The sequence below is a fragment of the Tenrec ecaudatus genome, chromosome 17 (genome assembly GCF_050624435.1).
Source record: "Tenrec ecaudatus isolate mTenEca1 chromosome 17, mTenEca1.hap1, whole genome shotgun sequence".
In the NCBI taxonomy this organism is placed as follows: domain Eukaryota; kingdom Metazoa; phylum Chordata; class Mammalia; order Afrosoricida; family Tenrecidae; genus Tenrec; species Tenrec ecaudatus.
The window spans coordinates 15349758-15371079 of record NC_134546.1 but is presented as its reverse complement, the minus strand read 5'-3'; the positions used below and the strand labels follow the sequence as shown (position 1 = coordinate 15371079).

At 42.7% G+C, this 21322-nt stretch overlaps 1 protein-coding gene and 1 pseudogene across 5 annotated transcripts in view; both read right to left on the bottom strand.

Moving 5' to 3' along the window:
* Positions 1 to 2185: 2185 nt before the first annotated feature.
* The window catches only part of APLF (aprataxin and PNKP like factor), an 82443-nt gene continuing 63306 nt past the window's right edge, over positions 2186 to 21322 (bottom strand). For 3 of the 5 annotated variants that reach the window (XM_075535714.1, XM_075535712.1, XM_075535713.1), the window contains 2 exons: positions 12040 to 12086; positions 2186 to 2695 (listed from right to left, as the gene is read on the bottom strand). In XM_075535714.1, the coding sequence (XP_075391829.1) occupies positions 2621 to 2695; positions 12040 to 12086 (122 nt within the window). In that variant the 3' untranslated portion in view covers positions 2186 to 2620. The remainder of the gene's footprint in view (positions 2696 to 12039; positions 12087 to 21322) is intronic. The other 2 variants (XR_012780649.1, XR_012780650.1) reach the window with 2 other exon arrangements.
* LOC142430728 (large ribosomal subunit protein uL16-like) lies at positions 8252 to 9018 on the bottom strand (annotated as a pseudogene).

Here is a 21322-nt window from a genome sequence, read left to right as displayed (position 1 = left end):
ATCAACTCATAGCAACCCTTTCCATGAGGATGGTCACTAAAAAGCTCAGCGCCCTTCTGTCCATTCATCCCTTCCCTTCCAATACCTGTTACACTGTGGAGGGGTTCAAAGCACCCAGCAACCGGTTCGCTGCCTTAATGACCATTTCAAGAATAAAAAAAGGGATATACCCAAAGTTAGCCTATTATTTATTAGTTAATACTTAAATAATAAGAGGTGCAAAAAACCTAGATTGTTATAAGTTATAAAGTGTTAGTGAAAAATATACCTGACCCCCCCCCAAAAAAAACCCCAATAAAACTGTTAAGGTACTTCCATATTGTTTCTTGATTGGCAATATTATTCGCCTTTATCCAAGCACCATTAGCTGTGTGACAGATCCTTAACCATCTCTGCAATGCAGGAATAGGACCCCATTCCTGAAGAGGTTGGCCAATTAGACAATAGTCATTCTGTCTGATAGGTTACAAACACTAAGGTAACTTCTCTTCTCTGAATATATTATGTTCTTCTTTGAAAATCCCGTCCGAACTTAAAGCAATTGATCTGACAGTATGTTTAGCTCTTTGGACATTTTCAAGAATTGCTGAATTCACTCAAATATCTCCTAGGAACTTGGGGCGTAACACAAAGCTAAAATGAACGCAAGTGTGTCAGCCGCTGGCTGTTTGTCATTTTTTCCTCTGTACATTCTATGTTTGTTTACTGAAGTAACAAATGCAAGGGAATATAAATGTATTTCATCAAAAGTATAATGAGTTTGATGAACTGAATCAGTATGATAAATGTATTTGTTTGATGAACTGAATCAGTATGATAAGCAAGAGTCCATCAATATTATCTATCTATGGATGGGATGAACATGCTCTGGGTGATTGGAATACCTGTCGTGCAGATGAACGTTGAAAGGAGAGTAAGGAATGTAAAGTCGTCATTTCCACATTGGGCAGCTGGGGAGCCACAGGCTTTAGAAAGAACGCTGACTGCAAGGGTCACTTTAACAACCAGTTTGCTGAACGCAACAGAAAATTAGCTATGCGTTCTGCTGAGCCAGGTGACTGGCCGAATGCCACCACAGTCATTAAAGTATAAGAGGCGCCCAGCTCTGTAGGCTAGGTTTGCAGATGGGCAGGAAGTGTGCACACACGTGTGCACACTACAGATCCACACATGCACTTATCACTAGAGTCCTAGCCAGGGGAAGAAATGCACAGAGTACGTTGGTCTAATGAACCCGGGAGGCGCCCGAGTGGCGCACTGAGTCGAATGTTGGGCTGTGTGGAGACAAGGCTTTCTATTCCTATCAAGATTTACAGCCTCAGAGCCCCAGGGGGCACTTCTCCTGTGTCCACAGGGTGGCTGTGAGTCAGAGCTGAGTGGACAGCAGTGGAGTTTGTGAAATGTGCCACCAGACGCTGCACAGATGATGTGGAGAAAAGTTAATTTCCACTCACTTTTAGCTTTACAAGGGCAAGTCAGAAAGTATTGCCACTGCGCTTCCAGTTCATATACGCATGAGTTTGCTTATGACAATAAAATATGTCTCTGTGATTAGTGGAGGGCTACAGCCTCATTTTCAAGGCGCATGCTGGCTGTACTTCCAAGACAGCTTTGTTTGGTATTTGGCAGTCTGTGGTACTGTCAACATTTTCCCCAGCACCATAATTCAAGTGCCTCCATCCTTCTTGGGTCTTCTTTATTCATGGTCCAGCTCTCACATGCTTATGACATGATGGAAGAGACGGTGGCTTGGATCAGGCGCTTTAGCTCTTGCGGGGGAGAAACCCCTCAGAAGACAACTTTCAAGCTCTTATTACCTTTCTGCTTTTAAAGTCGTATATTAAATTGCAGTGATGTGGTATGCAAAATCGTTTCCCTTCAGTAGCCGAGGCAAGCCTATTGACAGTGTACATTTTCTACCAATTGCTCCCAGACTCAAAGAGGAAGCGTAGGTGAAATCGCAAAGCTCCCCTCTCAGGCACTAAACAGAAGCAGAGCCATTCGATGATGGCTGCCATGCTCTGAAAGCCTGCGTCCTTCGGCTGGAGGCAGCGCTCGTTCAAGAGCATCAAGAGGCTAGCTCTCCCTCATGACTTAGTTTGCCCACTTACATTTCCATTGTGCTCTGTAAACACAGAGTCTCTGGCAGCAGGAGAAAAGCAAAAGATGGACAAACAGATGGCTTGTACTTTTTATTACCAGCACACAAAGTACCTGAAAAATAATGACGATTAATCTTTAACATCTCTTTCCATTTCCCATTTCCAAAGGCTTTAAATAGAATAGGCAAACTAAAGCAACAAAATCAAGTCTATCCCCTGCGCTGAAGGCTGACATTTCAACATTGCATCTCCAAAATGTCAATAGTAAGAGCTGTAACGATTGAAAGAAGGAAACAAGGATTTCTCCAGTGCCTCCTTAGATTCATAGATTCTGCCCCCGCCCCCCCCAAAAAATATGTAACATCCTATATTATTCCAGCAAGGGAGTTACTTTTTGCTTTTCATAAACTTTTTTGCTTCTTTCAAAAGCTCTTCAACATCTTCCTTCTCTTGGTCTTCCGTCCCAGGCTCCCAGTCAGAGTCTCCATCGGTTGGCTCATATTCTTCTTCCTCGTCATCTATAAAGCTGTCGTTCGCATCGTACTCATTCGGCTGTCCGGTGTTATCATCATCCTCATCCAAAGTGCTTCCCCCTGAAAATAGAAAATTGGCACACATCAACTGCCATTCGACCTGGCATAAGGGCCATCTAACTGCAGAATGTCTTTCTGCATCCAGACTCAACACGTGGCTAACCACTACACATTTCTAGGCGGGGCACGAGAAGTCATTTGTTGTTATTTTTCTTTGCCTATCATGATGCTCCTGAGAAGAAAATGGTCCCTCAGACTCATCATCATGGCCCCTTACTGAGGTTGTCACCTCTAGCCAGCTAAACCGGCCTCCATTGTATTTCTGCTCCCCCTTGTGATGTGGCAGTGTTTCCCCAGCCCACTGAACTCACGCGAGCCAGAGTGGAGGAAGGAGTGGGTGCAGCTCTTGGAGGTTGCCTGTGCTCTATGAGCACCGAATGTGCCCGACGGGGCCTGGTCCTCCAGCCTGGCTGCTAGAACACGCGCAGGGCAGGCAGACGCACAGTCCACCGCTGCTGTGACACGAGGGAGGCACGAACCTTTGTTGTTGTAAGCTACTGACCCCTCAGGACTGTTACAACAGCAGCCTCGCAAAATCTGATGGCCACACCAGGGATCATCCACATGTCAAATGGAAAGATATGGGCTTAAATATTATGAAAGTTTTGTTTTATAGATCTAAGATATTCTTAGCATTGGTGTTTTAATAACAGCAGGATTCCTATGGAAACAGCCACTAGCATTTATAGATTTCTAAATAAGATGATCAAAGTAGACTCTCTTGTCCCCAAGTCACTGCTGTATTTTCTCATCCCGCACTGTTACTTTCATTCCACATCGCGCAGCAGGGCCGATCTAAACGCAGCTGGGAGAGAGGCTAGAAGACCTGGAGCATTTAGGAAACGACAAGGAAGCTTCTGGCTGAGGAGATCCTCAATGACAGAGACCCTTCTCTGTGATACTTTTGGAGAGGCTTTGGTTAACTTCCTCCTAAACTGTTCACATGCAAAGCAGGAAACGCACACAAAGACTGTGGAGAGGGGCAAGGATGAGCAATGGTGACCAAGGGAGTGTTTTATCTGAACATGATAGCACCTGGGGGTGGGGGGTGAGGGTGTGTAGCTGTTCTAACTGAAGCAGCAGTCAGGGGTGGCTCCAAACCATGGCGTTTAGAGGGTCCTGAGTGAGGGGTGCATCCCAGAGGTGTGGGCATTACATCTTTTGTCTTTTTTTTTTGGCTTTTGGGCAGGAAGGCTAACCTTGTCAATGTGTGTGCAGTTTCCGGTGTGTCATCTGGAAGGGGAGGCAATTTTCATGCATCATCTCCCATGCCTGTCAGCTGCCCCCACCCCCACCCCCAGCTATTTTTACAAGCACACGCTGCTCCTCTTTGTTCCTAATAAGGGTGCAGATGTGACCAGCTTCCTTGGGGCTCCCTCTCATTGGACCAGGAAACCAGAGGAATAGGGTTCCCCTCCCTCCTTTCCTGGCAAGGCAGGAATAAGCAGGTGCCCCAACATGGGGCAGAACAGCACTGACTATCTAGGGATATAGACAGCAAGGCAGAGGATACAGCATGGGAAAGCAGAGACTTGGGTGTTTATGGGGTGCCGTTACAGGCTGCCTTTATGTGTTACCCCACATCTCCACATGCTTCAGGAAATAAATGTGTTAAGAACAAACTATTTCCCCATGGCTCATCTCACATTTCCTACACTTCTAGAGAGTGGGACCATACACAAGAAAGCTTAAAAAATTTATTGGAAAAATTCCATTTTCCCCACAACCTTATGGTAGCCCCCTAGTATGTCCAGTGTATTTTGAGTGTTGTCAGGAGAGACCAGTCCCTGAAGGACTTCCTGCTTTTTACAGGGGAGGGGCATCGACAATGAGAAAGACCCTTGACAAGATGGATGGACACAGAGGCTGCACCAAGAGACTCAGCTGGGAGACCCACCGCGAGGACGGCGCAGGGCCAGGTGGTGTTCTACTGTACGCAGGGTCCCCTTTAGTCTGAACTGACGCGACAGTGTCTAAGGGCAGCAACAACGATGGTCTCCTGCAGGCTGTGTATCAAGGTCCATCTCCCCTAAAATCATGCTAACATGCGCCCGGTATTCAGCCTGCAGCCCATTATTGAGAAACAGTTTATCAACCAAATCTAGCAGACAGCGGGTTAAAGAAGGTAACTGTACGCGAGCAGAAGACCCCATCGTTCTCTCTGGGAACAACCGGGGGGCTCCAACTGCTGGCCTGGCGGTCAGCAGCCCAGCGCAGAACTTGCGCCAGCGGCCCTCCTCAGTCTCTCTCGGGCCTAAAGGAACTAGAATGCAGCTCAGTGTCCTCAGTTAACAGTGCCACACAGGGTTTCCCTTCTTGGAGGAACCGCGGAATCCATGGACCCTATTATAGCAAATTCATTTAACGACCTCAAAGATTACACACGGCGAATGCCATCTTCTGGGAGGGAGGTTAGTGGTCAGAAGGCAGTTTTAGAAAAATATGAGTGTTTGCCTTTCTGCGTGACAGGACCAGGCAGATAATAAAATGTAATGAACTTAGAGTAGGCTCTGACTCAGTGAGTTTGTGCTGCTCTAAGTTATTACATGATTTCCTGAGTCATGGGACTAATTTCAGGAAATAGGCTTTTTACCTCTGAAATAAACATGGCTAGTAGCTAACTCAGGTTGAGAGTTAGGTTTTTCATGCCTGTAAGAAGATATGGGTAGAGTTTAGCCTGTCAATCAGGTCACAGAATGGTCTTATGAGGCTAAGTCACCTTCATGGCAACGGGTCTAGTTTGGTTGAACTTTTCTTAATAGATTTTTGTAAGATTTTTGTTTCTGTTTCTGGAAGAAAAACAACAATGACAAAAGCATATATGAACATATGTGTGGAGGCAACTGCAGAACAAGTGAAACATTAAAATAGCTTTAAAACAATATTATGAATTTTCAGCTTTCAGTGTGACCAATGGCCTAGAATAATGCATACCAACCACATAATAATGGACACTAGAAAGAAAAACTCTAGCTGTCAGATGGTTCAGCATGGATTGTACATTCTTTTAAACCCTGTTACCAGCTAAGGTAGCTAACAAAAAATTAAAATGAATTTTCCTGGCACTAACTACTCTCGCATTCATTATCTTAAACCCAAACCACACCACTCTAAGAGAGTGTGGAAGTGACTGACATTTTAAACCCATTAGATATATTAGAGGCTCAAAAGGTGAGTGACACACAGAAAAATAACTAACGGTATGCCCCACATCAATAATGGTATGCACTGCATCAATTCTCCAAAAGGCAACATTCAATCATGGACAAAGTTCAGAAGGAAAGAAGGTGAAATGGGAAAAGTAAACACAAGGAGAAAATGGGATAAAGGATGTTACATTGTGGAGATTACAACTAATGACATGAAACAAAAGGTATGCAAACTTTTGAATGAAAAACTGATTTGCTCTGAAACCTATCACCCGCATCACAATATTTTTCTAAGTCTATGACTACACTTAAAAAAAAAAACAACCTTACCTTTTCAGAGTTTCTTTTAAAAAGGACATGCTCAGCAAATACTTCCAATGAAAATTCAAAGATGCTTTTACAAGAAAATTCATATATTTAAACTATGCCATAAGATACAGATGAGGGATTAGCCACCGAAAACCTTATGACTCACAGCAGAACATGGCCTGACAGAGGGCTGAAGAGCCCCTCAGGCTGAAAGGACCTCCAAATGGGAATGGGAGGAGCTTCCTCCGCAGAGCAGGGTCTATCACAAGCTGAGGACAGAATACAGCTTTCGACACCTGCACTGACAGACGGGGCATGACTTGGAACGAGGATCTGTAGCTGCAAACATCCACTAGTAATCACCATAGGGATTGTAAGAACTGATTTGACTCATTGACTACTAATGACTAATGAGACCTGATGAGTTGTAGGATGATGTCAAGAACGTACAAGAAGTAAAAGGTCATTAAAAATAAAAAGAAAGGAAATTGAGTATGATGAGGGTAACGAATGTACAAATGTGCTTTATACAATTGATGTATGTATGAATTGTGATAAGAGTTGCATGAGCCCCAATAAAATGATTTTTTTTAAAAGAAAGAAAGAGAGACCAATGTCTTTCTTGGGCCTGGGCCAGATCAAGTGAGTAAGTAATGATGAAGCTAAAGAGCTGAGCAAATAATCTCACAGGGAAACTAGAGACACCAAAGTGAAGCACCCTAATGGAACGCGCAAAGACTGGGGTCAAAAAGCTACAAAGGAAAAACCTGCACAGTAGAGCTCAAGCTGTAAGAACTGACGAAACAAAAAACAAGACTCAAGTTGCAGTATTAAAGCTTCTAGGGGTAAAAGCTGCATAATGCAGGAATTAGTTGAAGAAATATAAAGAATACAGAGAGTCACTATACCAAAAAGAACAGATCCATATTCAACCCCATCAGAGGCTGAATCTAATCAAGACCGATGGTTCTGAAGGAAGACTTTCAAGCTGCACTGAAGGCATTAGTGGGGAACAAGGGGCTCAAAGAATTGATGGGACGCCAACTGAAATGTTTTAACAAGCTGATGAAGCACTGGAAGGACTCACTTACTATGCCAAGAAATTTGGAAGACAGCTACCTGGTCAAGTGACTGAAAGAAAGTCATTATTTGTGCCCATTCCAAGGAAAGGGGAACAAACAGAATATATAAATTCTAAAAAATACCATTAATGTCACATGCAAGGAAAATTTTGCTGAAGATAATTCAAAAACAGTTGTAGCAAGACATTGATAGAGAGCTGCCAGAAGTTCAGGCTGGATTTAGAAGACGGTGCAACACAAGGAAAATCTCTGCAGACATCAGCTGGGTCTTGGCTGATAGCAGGGAATACCAGAAAGAAGTCTACCTGTGTTCTATTGACGATGCAAAGGCATTGGTGTAGGTGGACCATACCAAATTATGGATAACTTTGAGAAGAATGGGAATTCCAGAGTACTTCATTGTGCTTCTGTGGAATGAACATGGACCAAGAGGCATTTGTTCAATGGCAGAACCAAGGAACAAAGGAGCAGGAAAGATAGTTGTCAGGAGCATACTTATTTGCGCTGTATGCTGGGTAAGTATCCAAAAAGCTGGATTACGTGAAGAAGAATGTGGCATCAGGGCTGGAAGAAGGCTTATTAACAACCTGTTATACATATGCAGATGATACAATCTTGCTTGCTGAAAATGAGGAGGATGTTAAGCCCTTGCTGATGAAGATCAAGGATTGCAGCCTTCAGTGTGGATGACAATTCAGTGTAAAGAAAACCAAAATCCTCACAACTGGATCAATAGGTAACATCATGATAAAAGAAGTAAAAATTGAAGTTGCTAAGGATTTCATCTAGCTGAAATCTATAATCAATGCTCATGGAAACAGCAGTGAAGAGATCAAAGGGCACACTGCATTAGGTAAATCTGCTGCATAAGTCTCTTGAAAAGCAAGGGGGTTACTTTCAGAACTGCGGTGGGCCTGACCAGAGCATTTGTTTGTTTGTTTGTTTGTTTGTTTTTTCGTGAAATTCCATTTTTATTTGGTGGGTACAAATGAGGCAGTGCAGGGACACCAAGTCCATCATGAACGCAGAGCCCGCCACTTGTCCAAGGGGAACAGTGAGAGAAGCATTTGACTCCATAGCCATCCGGGGTGAGGTGCTTCTCAGCTACCATATCCTCATACTTGTCGGCATTGAACTTGGTGAAGCCCCACTTCTTGGAGATGTGAATCATCTGGCGCCCAGGGCCCTGCGTAAGGCCTCAATCACATGTTCCTTGTTTTGAAGCTTGGTGTGGATAGACACGATAACCTACCCAATGTGGACTCCAGCCACTGTGCCTTGAGGTTTCCCCAAAGCACTTCGCATCCCAGTTTGGGGCCTGTCAGCCCAGCGCACGACAACATCTTGTGGATGTGGATGACGTGGAATGGGTGGAGCCGCACTCAGCTGTGGAAGCACCTTTGCCACAACTTTTCACCATGTACTTGTTAGCACAGATGCGGGCGCCTCCAGGGCTTCGGAGGAGAGCGGCTCGTACTCATCCGACACCAGGTAGCCACATAGTGGGAATTCATCCACCTTTGCCTTCTTCCGGCCCAGGTCAAAGATGCGAATCTTGGCATCAGGGTCACCTCAACCGAGGCAGGACTTTGGGTAGAGCTTGTTCTTACAATACGGATAACACCAGGCAGGGCGGTGGCCCAAAGCGACACCAGGATCAAGGTGGCTCGCTGAAGGAAAAGAGCGCCATTTTTTTAAATGCATCACATGCACGTGAAATCTGGACACTGAATAATGAAGACCAAAGAAGAATCAATGCATGGAGAAGAATACTGAAAATACCACGGACTTCCTAGAGGATGAACACATCTGCCTTGGAAGAAGTACAACCAAAATACTCCTTAGAACAACGATGGCCAGACTTTTCACAGTTTTTGGACATCTTATTAGGAGAAGCTAGCCCCAGAAAAAAAGGAGCTAATATTTGGTAAAGTAGAGGGGCAGTGGAAAGAGGAAGACCACATCAAGATGGATGGCAGTATTGACTCTGGAAGACATGGAGGAGGGTAGGAGCCTGAAACCAGCTGCAGGTCCCGTCTAGCCACAGGCAGGGTCTCGAACAGCTTTGCCATCACGTGGGGATCCTTGTAATCGCAATTATACTGGATCGAACTTGATAATCTGGTCACTTGACCTCCCTCTTGACCGAACCTAAAATTGTTCTAGGTGCAAGTATTTCTTGCTTGTCCCATGACAAAAATTTCTTCCCTATTCTTTTAAATATTTGTTAGTTTTTCTTTCTTACTCATTATTTGTGTTTTATTTTATCCTTACTACTTTAGTTTGTTTCTGTTGGGTTTTCCAGTTTGTGAAGCACAAAAGGAATAGATGTATAGAAATAATAACTCATGCAGGCATTCTGTGATGCTCATCCTCTGGACACGATCACTGAAGACAAAACTGGATGCACAAGCAAATGTTGTGAAGAAAGCTGATGGTTCCCGGCTATCAAAAGATATAGCATCTGGGGTCTTAAAGGCAGGAAGTTAAACAAGCAGCCATCTAGCAGAGAAGCAACAAGCCCACAAGGAAAAAGCACACCAGCCTGTGAGATCATGAGGTATTGACAAGATCAGCTAACAGGCATCAGAAGACACCCAAACCAACCTGTAGACAATGGGACATCCCTCATAGAAGGGACACACGAAAGGGATGAGTCAGCCAGGGTGCAATATAACACCAATGGAACACACAAATATTCCTCTGGTTCTCTGAGGCCTCCTCACCCCCCCACCCATCATGACCCCAGTCCTGCCTTTCACTGTGAGCTAGACCAGAGCATGTGCACTGATACAGATAGGAGCTCACGACACACGGAATCCAGGTCAGATAAACCCTCAGGAACAGAAATGGGAGTAGCGATACTGGGAGGGTAGGGGGAAGGTAGGGAGAGTAGCCAAGGAAGGGGAAACCAATCACAATGATGGACAGATAACCCCCACACCCCTATGGGGAGGAACAACAGAAACTGTTGGGGAAGGGAGACAGGGGTCAGTGTAAGATATGAAAATACTAATAATCTATAATTTATCAAGGGTCATGAGCATGGGAGGGGGGAGTGAGGGAAAACAAGAGGAGCTGATACCAAGGACTCAAATAGAAAGTAAATAATGATGGCAACATATGTACAATATGCTTGATACAATTGATGTATGGATTGTTATAAGAGCTATAAGAGCCCCAAATAAAATGTTAAAAAAAAAGAAACTAAAAAAGAAACACTGATGCAAGGGTTTATAAGGGTTGGGGTGGGAGGTGGGAGATAGGTAGAGTGAGGGGCTTGGGGGAGCAAACAATGTATGTGGGTGGGGGAGGGCGCACTAGAAGCAATAGTGATTACACAACTCATTTTTAAAGCAATTTAACCATGGGGTGGCAGGGGGTAGGGAGAAAAATTGCTAAAATCAATTGAGGTAATGATTATACAATTCTTCTTAATATGGTTGAACTATTGAATTGTATAATGTGTGGATAAAGTGCCAATAAAATTGTTAAAACCAAAAAAGTTACATTATTTCTAAAAAAGGAAGCTATTCCTTCCATTATAAATGCTGCATCATTAGATATAGTTCCTGTACAGAAAGCATAATATGTGACAGATAATCTCCATATTGACCTCACTAAAGGGAGCACGTATCTGGAATACTAAAGTACGAAAGTATGTTTCAATAAGAAATATCAAGTGAAATTCCCTTTTGGTTAAATGTATCATTTTCATCATTTGATTACAAGTTGGTCATGTGTATGCACATACATATGTATATGAATGTAGCCGTTATTGCACAGTTTAGTTTATGCCAGAAGCAATACCATGTGCTGAATTGGACTCTATATTATGTCAACGATACAGAGAAATTAGAATCATAAAAGGAGAAAGCTTAGCATTCAAAGCAGGGGAAAGAGAAAGTTGAATAGATGGACGTGAACAGGACTGATGGACATTTGCTGGCTGCTTCGCTGGTGCCTCCTCCTCCTTCTCTCCGTTTTTCCAGCGGGGATGGCTGTGGCTCTGAGGAAAGAGACTCTAACATCAACGAATCAACAGTCACAGTGATCAGGTCAGAGGAAAGAGGACCTAAGCCAGTTGTTGTCAGCTGTCGAGTCAGTTCTCATGCATCGTGAGTGACCTCATGGACAACACAAAGGAAGGCTGCGTGGCCCTCCCCCATGGTCACAATTGTTCCTATGCCTGTGTCCACTGTCGCAGGCACTGTCCCTCCATCGCGTTGAGGACTTAAGCCAGTGAGAGGAGCACATTTTCATAACTTGCCTCCTTAGATGCAAGAGCTTATAATACAAAGGCTAATAGTCATAATTGAACAGGGCTGTCTACAGTTGGGAAGAAAGCCAGCCCTAGGATGGCAATAAGCCCTGTAAGGACAGATTGATGGAAGGATATTGGGCCCTTGATGACATTATTAAGTGACAGCAAAGGATCTTGTCTGACCCAGCCCTACCTCTGGACTTCTCAGTGATGGGAGTCAATAAGTTCTCATTATCTCTCATGTCAGTTTGAGATGGTGTTTTTACATGATTGCAAACAAAAGAATCCTAAAGTGACAGAATACATGTGTACTATATGGAAAACATATACAAGGTTTATATTTTTGTTTCTATCTAGGAAAAATAATTAAAATCAGCAATTCAAAAAACGAAGAGAAGCAGAGGTTTTCAAACACGTACAGCACATAATTAAGAGGAGAGTCACTCTCCTGTTCTCTCGCGTTTCTGGAGCAAGTGCTTCTCACCTGGAGGGCACTATGTTTATATTCTATCTCGCGTTTCTGGAAGCAGCACTTCTTACCTGGAGGGGCACTATGTTTATATTCTCTCTTGTGCTGAGGATTCTTCCTAGAAGGGAAAAGAAAAGAAACGAACATAAGATAGTGTTTTCCATATCAAGGCTATGCTCAGGGAGTGCTTTCCCAATACTAAAAAGTTGTAGGATTAACTGGCATATAAATAAGAGGAGGCCCCAAAGGTCTCTCATTGAAAATCATTTGTACTTTATTGTTCGATTACAGTGTTTATGTTAGTGCTGACTCCATGCCAGCACATTTTTATATGCAAGACCACGATCTTCCCTCATAACTCACAGTCTAGAGAAAGACTGGGTGGGACCAGAAAATGGAAATGATCCATATTCCTCATCTATCATACGCACAAAATCATAATAGGAAGTAGCATATAAAAAATGAAAGATTGAGATATACATAGATAGGATCGAATGGGCCCGGTGAGGCTCTTCTTGAAGCCTAATGGAAAAAAGTAAGCCCCGTCAGTTCAAGTACACCAATCATTTGTTATAAGAAAAATATTACCAGGAAAGTCAACATGCACTGAGAAATTCATACGATGCATTCCAAAGTCAGTGTTCAAAAACAGGAGAAATTGCTCAAAGACCTGCTTTTGATTACAGGCTCTGTGGCCCCTTGTATGAGGTCATTAGTTAAATGTCTGGGTACTTGATCCACACATAACATGCTGCAGAGAATGCAAAACTGTCCGAGCTGCGAAATTCCAAAGCAAAGGGCTGCTCATGGTCATTTGATGGGCATTCCTTTCTTTTTTTTTTAATAAATCATTTTTATTGGGGCTCATACAACTCTTATAACAATCCATACATACATCAGTTGTGTCAAGCACCCTTATACATTCGTTGCCCTCATCATTCTCAAAATTCGCCTTCCACTTGGGTTCCTGGAATCAGCTTCTCATTTTCCTTTTTTCCCTCCCCCTCCCTCCCCGCTCCCCCCTCCCTCATGAGCCCTTGATAACTTATAAATTATTGTTTTATCTTACCTTACACTGCCCGGTGTCTCCCTTCACCCACTTTTCTGTTGCCCATCCACCAGAGAGGAGGTTGTATGTAAATCCCCGTGATCGGTTCCCCCTTTGTACCCCCCCTTCCCTCCGAGTATCACCACTCTCACCGTTGGTCCTGAGGGGTTCATCTGTCCTAGATTCCCTGTGTTTCCAGATCCCATCTGTACCGCTGTGCATCCTCTGGTCTAACTAGGTTTGCAAGGTAGAGTTAGGATCATGATAGTTGGGAGAGGAAGCATTTAAGAACTAGAGAAGGGTTATGAGTTTCATTGTTGCTACACTGAACCCTGAGTGACTCATCTCCTCCCCACTACTCCTCTGCAAGGGATGTCCACTTGTCTACAGATAGGCATTGGGTCCCCATCATGCAATCCCCTCATTCACAATGATATGATTCCCCACACACACACATATTTGATGCTTGAAACCTGGTCCCCTCGGCCCTTCATGATCACACATGTTGGTGTGTTGCTTCCATGTAGACATTGTTGCTTCTGAGCTAGATGCCCGCCTGTTTACTTTTAAGCCTTTAAGTCCCCAGATGCTACATCTTTCAATAACCAGGCACCATCAGCCTTCTTCACCGCACTTACTTATGCACACATTTGTCTTCAGCGTGTATGTGGGGAGGCGATCACACAATGATGGTTTTTGTTCCTTGGTGTCTGCTACCTGGTCCCTTCAACATCTCATGTTCACACAGGCTGGTGTGCTTCTTCTCTGTGGGCTTTGTTGCTTCTGAGCTAGATGGCCACTTGTTTACCTTCAAACCTTTAAGACCCCGGACACTATATCTTTTTGATAGTCGGGCACCATCAGCTTTCTTCACCATGTTTGTTTATGCATATGTCTGTCTTTAGCGATCATGTCGAGAATGTGGGTATCATGAAATAACCGTTTAGCTGAGCAAGGTACTCTTGTATTGAGGGAATGCACATGAGGAGGCCCAATGTCCACCTGCTAACATACTACTAAACCTATAACTATATGCACATAGGTCTATTTTCCCCATAATCATAAATATATTTACACATGTACATGTCAGTATTTAGACTTCTAAGTATGCCCTTTGCCTCCTACTCCTTTCCTCTATTTCCGTATGCTTTCCTCCTGTCCCACTACCATGTTCAGCCTTCATTCTGGTTTCAGTAATTCCTCTCAGTTACCTTGCCCTTGGTCACTCCCTACCAGTCCTCCCCTCCCGTCCCTCCACTGGTTTTGAACCACTCGTTGTTTCCTTGTCCCTGGGTTGGCTGACACTTCCTCCCTTCCCCTACCTCCCACACTCTCCTGTCCCTCCGCGACCATTGGTCTCGTTATTTTCATCTCACATTGTTCAGCCTGTCTTATCTAGGTGGACCTGCAGATAGAGTAATATGTACATAAAATTGCAGGTGGCTTTGACAGCACCAAAGTGGCACATAAGAACATGGCATCGATGGCAGCAACACCAATACGCTAACAAACAAAAAAGCCACTGACATACAAAATTTAAAAGAAGAGAAAAAAGAAAAAACAAAACAAAGACTTCCCCCCACCCCCAAAAAAAAGTTTGTTAGTAGTTTAAGGTCTGTTTGTTGACTTTTAGGAGTGTTTTCTGCACGAGTCTCATGGGGTGCCACATCCTGGCCCCAAAGTCCATCCTTTATACTCCTTACTCCCTCGGGACCACCTTGCTCTCCTTCCCCCACTGCTCCATTGCATTCCCCGTGTTTTGCCTCACTGTGTTGGGGTCAGCTCAGTCGCACGTCCCCACATGGGTCAGTGCAGGATGTCACATCTCGCCCTGGGGCTGGCTATACGGTCCTCTCTGTACAATGTGAAATTTCTGGGCAAGTTACCAAAAGCAAGTATCAAAAGACCACTCCTCCTCTAGGTTAAAAGATGGAGAATGACTTTGTAATGGATAGCCCCATTTTCCTGTCCCACCTCGCCTAGTGTCTAACTCTCATTGTTCTTTACTAAATCATGAATCAAACAAGTCGGTGACCCGTGCCAGGACGATCATCAAGGAAAGACCCCCCATGAACCCTCGTGGGAGCTCTGTTCATTTGCAGCGCCCTTGGTCACGGGGAACCTGTCCACTTCGTTTCTCCCAGCGTGGAGCTTCTTTTCCATCGAAAGGTCATATTTGGGTTAATTACCCCAAACACACGATCCATTGTGCAATCTTTCTTTTCCCACCTCAGAATCACTGTTATGACCCTAATTAACTGTGGTTGCACTCTTGCACTGTCTTTAATGTTGATTATTATGGAAAAGACGATAAGAGCAGAAGAGATGGAAGAGATATTAGCAATACCATGACGCCATGCACGCTGACAGTGGGCCTGGCAGGTAGCCAGTGCTCAGTACTCCTTTCTTGAGCAGACCCTGAGTGGATGACTGGCTAATGTTGATCTCTCCCCGCTTCCCACCTCCTGGCCCAGAGGCTGAGGGTTTATCACGCATTGTCTGCAAACCCTCTCAAGTGCTTCCCTGGCGTTGCCCCTCTGACGCCGGGGAGTGGCAGCTGAGGCAAAATCCAAATGGCTAAGCCAGGATCCTAACAGTAGGGTTTTTCTGATTTTAGTCACTGTCCTTGCTGACAAACGACTTCAGTAGTAATTTTTAAATAATCATGGCTGAGGAGAGAGGGTCTCTTTTTCTTCTGATTTTTTTAAATTAAAATCATATTGTTCAATATGATAGGTCCTAGAACCTGGCATTTGTGTTTAAATGTAAATTGATTCAAGTTAAATAAAATATAAAATTCTGATCTTTAGCTGCCCCGGTCACACTTCAAGTGCTACAAAGCCATATGTGCCGAGTGGCTACTGAATAGGACGGCACCACCCAACCAAACACACTCACTGCTGTCAGGTTGTTTCCAAGCCATAGTGACCAGATAGGACCGGGTAGAACTGCCCCGGGGGCTTCTGGGACTGCAACTCTTTATAGGAGCCGAACGCCTCCGCCTCCTCCTGTGGAGTGGCTAGTGGTTTCCACCCGCTGGCTTTCTGGTGAGCAGCCCAATGAATAACCACGATGACATTGGACAGCACAAGTAGAGACATCCCCTCATCGCGGAAAGTACTACTAGATAGTGTTAGACTGCAGATTTTCGACTGAAACTAGTAAAACTTACCCACGATTACCAAAGTCTCAAGCTTTGAAAAATTTCCAGAATGTTATCATAACTTAAAATAATTTATTTATAATTACTTCCAATTGACTAACCAATTACAATAAAGAGAAAATTAGTATTTGGAGCAAATGCAGAATGTTAGACAATGTTTGACTTAATGAATGTCTAAGAGTCATACCAAAATAACTCATGTTAGAAATAATTTATTGTGTTCACCTATATCACAAAGGAGTGGAGCACACAGGAAAAATATAACTATTTTATTATAAAAATAATAAAGTTTGAATACTTAAAGTACAAAAATATGTATTTATTTTAAATATTAAAAGAGTAGGCCATATTTTTTCACAGTGCTGGCATAATGGAATGTATATATGGACATTTAGCCACCTGGTTATTAGAGAAACATGTTTTTTTGTTGTTGTTATTTTTCAATCCAGTCAGTAAAATTTGCTAGGATTGCATTAACCTTGTTGTTGTTGTTTTTAAATTAAAATCACATTGTTCAATATGATAGGCCCTAGCATCTGGTTTTTGTGTTTAAATGTAAATTGATTCAAGTTAAATAAAATTTAAAAGTCTGATCCTTAGCTGCACCAGTCATAGTACAAGTGCCAAGTTCACAAGGCAAGTAGGAAAGCATGCACTCAGGGCAACAACTTCCCCTCTCAGAGCCCACACTGCGCATCAGTTTGTGAGCTGCTGGGCTACCGCTCGCTCTAAGAGAGCCTCCTCTCTAGGGGTGCCTTCTGTGCTCCCTCCTGCAGGGCATGATTGAGTTTTAAGGCTAAAGATCCACATTCTGAGAGTTTGGCAATTTCATCCATCATAAGAGATGGGGAAATAATGAAGTTGAATGGGGAGACTTGCCAATTTAGATCTCTATATAACGTTAAGATATTATTAAATCCACATATAACCTACTCTCTGACACTGAGTCAGTGCAGACTCATAAGGAACCCCGTATGGGTTTCCAAGACTGTACCTGTTTATGGGAGTAGAAAGCCCAGTCTTTCTCCGGAGAGCTGCTTGCGGTTTTGAACTGCTGACCATCTAGATCACAACCCAATGTGTTACCACTACCCCACCAGGTCGCACACTCTCTCTATATATAGTATAATTACTTAAGTTATATTGAATTGCTTTGTTTGTTTGTGTTTTGTTTTTTTGCTTATTTGCCCAGTTAAAAAAATGAAGAACGATGAAGAACAATGAAGAACAGGGCTAATTTAGCCTCAGAAAAAGGAAGTCTAAAGGCTGGACTTAATAGCATCTCCTAGACATCCCATTCCAGCACCACAACAGACAGACACCTCCCTGTCACTAAGTTGATGCAGACTCATAGTGACCCTGTAGGACAGGGCAGAACTGCCTCCTGGGAGTTCCCAAGACCGCAACTCTTTCCAGGACTAGAAACTCATCAAGACTGTTTCCCATCTTCACAGAAGATGTTCTTACCTTCCATTGAGAAAATATTTCTGTACACTCTGTCTCTTCTCCCTGCCTTGTTAAGAGCAAGAAAGTATGGTTTCTTACAGGTTTCATCCTCACTACTTGCTTAACACCAAGAGATAGTGAAACATTTAATCACTACTGAATGAATGAACGAACTTTTACCAAGTAAAAATAGTTGCTTCTGACACAAGCACATTAGGAAGCTGTACATGTGAACCCATGTCGGTTACTCAGTCCCCCTATGCCAGTCCCATAACTCTTCCTTCACCCCAATTATCATGATCCCAATTCTACCTTGCGGACCTGGTTAGATCAGAGGATGCACAACAGTGCAGTAGGGATCTGGAAACACAGGGAATCTAGGACAGATGAACCCCTCAGGACCAGCGGTGAGAGTGGCGACACCAGGAGGGAAGGGGGTGTAGAAGGGGGAACTGACCTCAGGGATCTACATGTAACCTCCTCTCTGAGGGATGGGCAACAGGAAAGTGGGTGAGGGGAGATGCCAGGCAGTGTAAGTAAGGTAAGATAAAACAATAATTTATAAATTATCAAGGGTTCATGAGGGAGGGGGGAGCAGAGAGGGAGGGCAGGGGGAGGGAAAAAAGGAAAATGAGAAGCTGATTCCAGGAACCCAAGTGGAAGGCAAATTTTGAGAATGATGAGGGCAATGAATGTATAAGGGTGCTTGACACAATTGATGTATATATGGATTGTGATAAGAGTTGTATGAGTCCCAATAAAATGATTTATTAAAAAAAAAAAAAGAAAGGAGTGCCCATCATGTCAGGGGTAACTAACAAAGACGGGAGGGGAAAGAGAGTACTGGAATGGACCGTAATTGCATCATCCTATAGGCAACTTGGCTAGGGGGGAGGGGGGACTTTCTAAAATTCATGTAGGGTGACTGTACAATTCTTCGTGATATGATTGAATGATTGAACTACTGAATTACAATATGTAAATTACTTGCAAATAAAAAACTACATGAAGAAATTCCATTTTCCAATAAACTTTTTAAGCCCATGCCATACATCACGATCCAGTAGGATCCGTACCAAGTATGTAAGGAGGGTTCAACACTAGAAAAACAATCAACAAAATCCACCACATAAATAAAACAATGACATGGGACCTATGACACACCCCAACATGCAGTATAACAGGAATATGATAAATTCTTTAATATAATTAAGAGTATAGCCACAAAACCAGAGTAAATATTAGTCTCAACGGAAACAGATGGAAAATGTTCTATCTGCAAACAAGAACAAAGTAAGGATTCCTTTTATCACCGCTTCTCCCCACTATTACACTGCAAGTCCCCATCAGAGAAATAAGGCAAGTACGGGAAATAAAAGGTATGTAAATTGGCTAAGGAGAAGTAAACCTATCTCTGCTGCCCATGATATGACCCTACATAAAATATCCCAGGGATTTAATAAGAAAACTACTGAAACTAATATAAGAATTCATTAAAGTGGCAGGCTATAAGATAAGCATTAAAAATACATAAATCTATCAGATTCCTCTGCAATAATGAAGTGGTCTCTGAAAGAATTCAGGGAAACACCATTTACAATGCCAGTCAGAGATGAAGTATTTAGAAATATAACTGACTGGAGATGCAAAACTTATATAAAGAAGATTACAAACACTACCGTGTGAAATTAAAAGGGACTTATATAAAGAGAAGAACACATCATGTTTATATTATAAAAATGTTAATACTGCCCAAAGGACTCTACAGATCAAACGAAATCCTGATCTAGATACCAACATCCTTCTTTAACAAGATGGAAAATGAATCAACTTTTTATGAGAATCAAAGAGACCCTAGATAAGGACAGTCCTAAAAATGAGGAACAAAGTAGGAGGCCTCACATTCCTCCATCTCAAAACCAGCTCTACGCCCTTAGTAGTCAAAACAGCCTGGTATTGATACAATGACAGACACGGACCAATAGAACAGAACTGAGAGACCAGACAGAAATCCATCCAGCTGATCTTTAAAAAAGGTCTGAAATACATCAAATGGAGAAGAGATAGTCTCTTGAACAAATGGTGCTATGTGGTAGTTACATAATCTGGTGTCAATTTGAGACTTGAAAGGATTAACAGTGAAGGGGTGGAGTCTAATCTGTCCACTGGATCATAAGGTAATGAGGCCTCTATGTGGGTATGGCCTTCCTCTTGGAATTCTGGGAACTCCTGTATTTTCCTCCTTGGAGGCTGAAGACACTTCTCTCTCTCTCTGCTCATGTCCTGCGAGGTATCCCTGAGTAGAAGCCACATGGACCTACCCTGATGTAGCCCTGGAACCTGGAGAAGCCAAGTGGAAACCCTTGCCAGTGCTTAAATGCTTACAATGCCACTGGATCCATAAGATTTCCCATCTACTGGCCTGTGTGATCACCCTGCATTCGGGGTCATTACATGTGTTTCGTGAGTCTGAAGAGGACTTTATAGATTGATATTAGACATATGGGTTAATATAGGACTTATAGCCTTGATCGGAACTGGGCTGGGATGTTTTCTCAATATTCAACTGCTCTTGTATATAAACCTCTTTCTTATACACATGAGTCTCTATGAATTTGTTTCTCTAGTCTACCCAGATTAACACATACTAGGAAACTAGATATCCATTTGTAAAAAGTGGAACAGCATTCATGTATCTCTTCATATACTAAAACTGACTCTAGATAGCTCAGAGACCTAAATGTGAAACCTAAACCTATAAAGATTATCCAAGAAAAAATGCAGTAACTGTAAGGGCCCTAACACCGGGCACAAACTTAAATCAAACATACCTAAAACCACACAAATAGTAGAAGACTAGGACAAATATTTGGCCAATTATATATCATACAAAAGATTAATTTCTAAAATTTATACAAAATGTCAACAAATAAACAAGAAAAAACTATCAATTTTTAAGTGGGCAGAAGGTATGAATAGGCACTTGACTACTAATAAAGACATTCATATGACTAACAAACACATGAAAAAATGATTTCATTCACCATTAGAGATGCTAATCAAAATAATGAGATAGCATATCATCCTAGCATTAACAGCTAAGTAAAACAACCCAAAACAACAAATGCTAGTAAGGGTGTGGAGAGATCAGAATATTCATACACATATGTTCGGGCTATTAAATGATACAGTCACTGTGGAAATAGTTTGGCTGCTCCTGAAAAATATTGGAACTACAATAGCATGTGATCCAGGACTTCCATGACAAGGTCTATCTCCTAGAGAAGTAAGAGTCATGGCAGGAACAGGTTCTCAATGCAGCATCATTCACAAGGACAAAAGAGAAGCAGCGTAGCTGCTCATCAGTGATGAACGGATGATCAATCTATGGTACACTGACACACGATGTAACACAATATAGAAGACTGACAAATCTAAGGAACAATCCATAACATGGAAAAACCTAGAGGACATTACGCTGAGTAAAAGTAGTCTATCACAAAAGAACAAATATAGTATGAGACGACTACTATACAAAACATCAAGAAAAGATTCATACAAAAAAAAAAGAAAAGATTCATACATAGAAAGAAACATTTTAAGACGGTCACCAGAAGTGGGTTGGGAAAAGTGGGCAAACCACTAAACGGAGAGTAACATGTATTAACTTAGGTGAATAAAGACAGTATATGAAGGG